The sequence below is a fragment of the Gymnoscopelus microlampas genome (assembly GCF_963454915.1).
Source record: "Gymnoscopelus microlampas genome assembly, chromosome: 21".
Taxonomy (NCBI): Eukaryota; Metazoa; Chordata; class Actinopteri; order Myctophiformes; family Myctophidae; genus Gymnoscopelus; species Gymnoscopelus microlampas.
The window spans coordinates 31,453,290-31,457,171 of NC_139958.1; the positions used below are offsets into that span (position 1 = coordinate 31,453,290).

Genomic DNA, 3,882 nt, shown 5'->3' on the forward strand with positions numbered 1-3,882 from the left:
ATAGTGGTATCACAGTATTTACAAGAGTACAAGATTAAAAGCAGTAGAATTGCACTACATTGCATACTTAATTGTTGTATCCGCTATCTCTATGCACGACACTAGAGCTGGAACCCAGACTGATTCGCTCCAATTGGTGGATGTTTTTTCTCTCACTTCGCTAAAAAAGAATAGGGTCTATGTGGTTAAGCAGATAACCAATTTAGTCTATTATAAAAAATCGTTTCAAAAACCTTTTATTATGTTAATACTTTATTTTTCTTAAATATTGCATTTTTTTATAGTAATCGATAGAATAATCGTTAAGAAAATAACCGATAGTTGCAGCCCTATTATATTTGATCTTCATGTGCAAAAAACATTTCTCATTTGAATCTGTTGACAGGATCTCCAATCAGTTCGGGGCACCGCTCCTCTCCCTTCGCAATCCTGTCACACTTCCTCAACAAGTCGTAGTTGATCTTGTCAGTTATAACACTGTCCTGCTCATACTGGGGGTGCTCTGCAACAAATTCTCTCATCCACATCGCCATCGTCATCAGTTCGCCGGAGGCTCGTTTCTGTATGAGCTTCTGGTAATTCAGAATGGTGCACTTGGTGTCGACATCCACCTCTGTATTTTCCAGGTAGCTGTTGACGACTGGGATGAGCCCTTGAAACACCCCCTCCTTTCCATTGATTATTGTATCTATACTCATCAGTGTGTGCTCCTCACAACCATCAATCTCGAGGCCATTCTGAGCAGATGAGGTGTCATCATCAAGAGGGTAGCAGCCTTTGAAGATGTCTTTCCTGAAGTAGAACATGCCCTCCTGCACAGCGTTTCTTTTCTGTGCAACCTTCATGTTTTCGTCGACCTTCGACAAGGGGATCAGGAAGTCCAGTTTGTAGTACAAGATCACTCTGGTCAGCAGGACGACAAACACCACGTATGCGGCGTTTTCAAAATCGGTGAGTTGAACCTCCATGGGGCGGAACTCAACCCTCCAGCCGATATCTGAATTCGGAGGTGGAGGTTTGAACCTCATCGTCTGCCAGTTGGTCGACTGTAAATTCTCGAAGTGATCGGCCTCGTTTTCATCATCCAGGTTGATTTTCTCCTCAAAGAGCGAGAGGGGATCCCGAATGAAAAGGTGAGCTATGTGCTGGGCCAGCAGATTGTCGATCCCTGCTGCTAGAAGTTGTTTGTTGATCTCCTCGTCTATTGTGAGATGAATGTCGTTGTACTTTTCACCACAGCTGGACAGGTAACTGTCAATTGAATCATATCTTGATTTGAAGATTCGGTACTTGCTTTCCGTCAAAGGCTTCAGCCCCCTCTCTTCCTGTGTCCTGTCATCCACAGAGGCAGAAATTACTCCCCAGCGACAATCAATGTCTGACACGTAGCCTCTGTAGAAGGGCGAGGCAGCACTCAAAGCCATCAATATGGGGCAGAAGGGTGCTAGTTGGTCATAAAGGTACCTTGCTTCATCAATGCTGCAGGCTTGGAACGTCATCTGAAGGCAGCAGTTGCCCATTCCAAAGCCCATGGCGTCCATGTAGATGTGGTCTGGGAGAGCAGCCCCGGCTGCCTCCCCGTCATCTTCGGGATACGTCTCCACAAATGGTGATGGGGTGTTCCTGTCCTTAAATATTGGCACGTTGATCACTACTTTCTCACCTCTTCTGTGACGTATATTCCTGGTAAGGGTACTGAATCTTGGGTGTCTACATATGGCTTCGTCTGGGAAAAACAGCGACTTGGACACGCCCGTCTCGACAGGAGTTGGCTGGCGTTCTGGCCGAGTGAACCCTGGGCAGCCAAGCCGTGGAAATGAGGTGATGGTGCAAACCTTTTGATTGGCATTTAGAACTGATGAGGCCTCTCTTCGTCTCTTCCCCATGTTATCTTCTACCATGTTGAACTCCAACATGGTGCCGCCATAGGGCTGTCCGGGGGTCCCTTCGAGCATGTAGCTGGCATATTCTGGACTCCAGTGGGTTGGATGGTTGGGTATTGTCTTTTCTCCTTTATCTTGAAGCGTGTCCAAAACGTCTCCTCCATTCAGAAGAAGGCAAACCTTTTCATTCTTTTCGTCCATTTCAATCAACATGTACTCCACCTCATCTCCCCATTTCAAAACATCCTTCTGACGATCCTTAACTTTATTATAGATGTTGAGAAACTGGACGATGCCATGTTTCCTGACATGGTCTGCATACTTCTTGCATTCTTCCCAATTTAACGGTGAGCCTTGAGACAGCAAGCCCATTGCACAAACGTGCAGTTAACTGACGTGTGGTCTGAACCGATATTCCCATTAATAGTACTGTACGATGTAGAAGTGGGTAGATATTCGGTTCTGGCCCAGTTCCTCCCTGTAGTTGACCTATGTCCCAAAATAGCAACTATCCACAGGTTCTACCTCTGACGCCGTGGGATTTCTTTATAAGTGTATGGAGGTACCGTGACCATCTATGACGTCATGGCATTTCTAAATTAAGTATATTGGAGTACCGTAAACGTCTAAATTCTAGATGTTCAGGCCGTGTACTAGTGGCTGGAAAACCTAGATCCCTATATGGGCATGTGATCCCCATTTATGGGCATGTTTTGTGGCACCCACCCACCGTCCACCATCCATTCCCCATCTGTCCTCCCACAAGGCAATTTTAATATGAAGATGACTGTCTGTCTGTCTGTCTGAACAGATATGCCCATACAGTATAAGATCCCCGAACTCTCCTTCTGTTCTGACGAGTACTGATGTCACAGTACTGACATCTTAGGAGTCTGTCTGTCTGTCTGTATGGACAAATATGAAGATCTCTCCCTGACATCATAGATGACTGATGTCATAGCTTGGCCTCCAAGTACGTTGTGCCTATCTTACCCGTGCAATGCTGGGCAATGCTAAGCAATGCTGGGAACCCAGCTAGTTTCTATACAAGTAAGACGCGCGAACGCTGGAAGCGAACGCAGCTCGAAATATGTTGCAGGTGTGTGCATTTTAATCAGAGCATTGTCTACATTCCTGCGTTCTTCATGGCCACACTGTAGTGCAGGCGTCTGTGTGTGTGTGTGTGTGTGTGTGGCATGGATACCATGACCAATGCATTTTCTTCATAATGGAAGAAAAATAACATGTCACAGAAGTCCCCCCATGGATTGATTTGGCCTCACATCTAGCGTGACATTCACCTCAGGCACAAACAATGTACACACACACACACACACACACACACACACACACACACACACACACACACACACACACACACACACACACACACACACACACACACACACACACACACACACAGTGTAGGTGTTGTAATTATCACTTGTTAATTCATGCAGAAAATGTGGATGGAGGCAGAATATTGCATACATACATTTGTGTTTGTATGTGAAGGAGTGTTCAATGATTTGAGCAGTAATTGTAACGGAACAGTAGTAACTCACATTTGATACATTGTGAAACTGCAGGGGGGGAGGTGTGTGAGACAGACACACACACACACACACACACACACACACACACACACACACACACACACACACACACACACACACACACACACACACACACACACACACACACACACCCACACACACTTGGGGGGGGGGGTTGTGTTTGCAAACAAAAATGCAAAATGACGTGAGTAACTGCTGGTGAGAGGCAGCAGGGAAGATTAACATAGGAATGAGCGTGTCTGCATATCAGGGGTCCAGTGTGACTTGTTAGGGAGGCATAGCTTTAGTCAGATTGAATGCAAGGATGAGTGTTTGGATAACATGAGGGCTCAATGAATGAAGTGAGTTTACAGAGCTGTGCAAGGTAAATGGAGAAGATGTTGGTAGCCTAGTTATGCAAGTGAAGACAGCCAAATGCGTTC

General features: G+C 45.7%; 1 protein-coding gene across 1 annotated transcript; it reads right to left on the minus strand.

Moving 5' to 3' along the window:
* Window positions 1-365: 365 nt before the first annotated feature.
* On the minus strand, window positions 366-2,255 carry LOC311038148 (glutamate--cysteine ligase catalytic subunit-like; the record flags this gene model as incomplete). Its single annotated transcript, XM_084047508.1, has 1 exon — window positions 366-2,255. One exon carries the CDS (start codon window positions 2,253-2,255, stop codon window positions 366-368), a length of 1,890 nt encoding a protein of 629 aa, XP_083903634.1.
* Window positions 2,256-3,882: the final 1,627 nt, after the last annotated feature.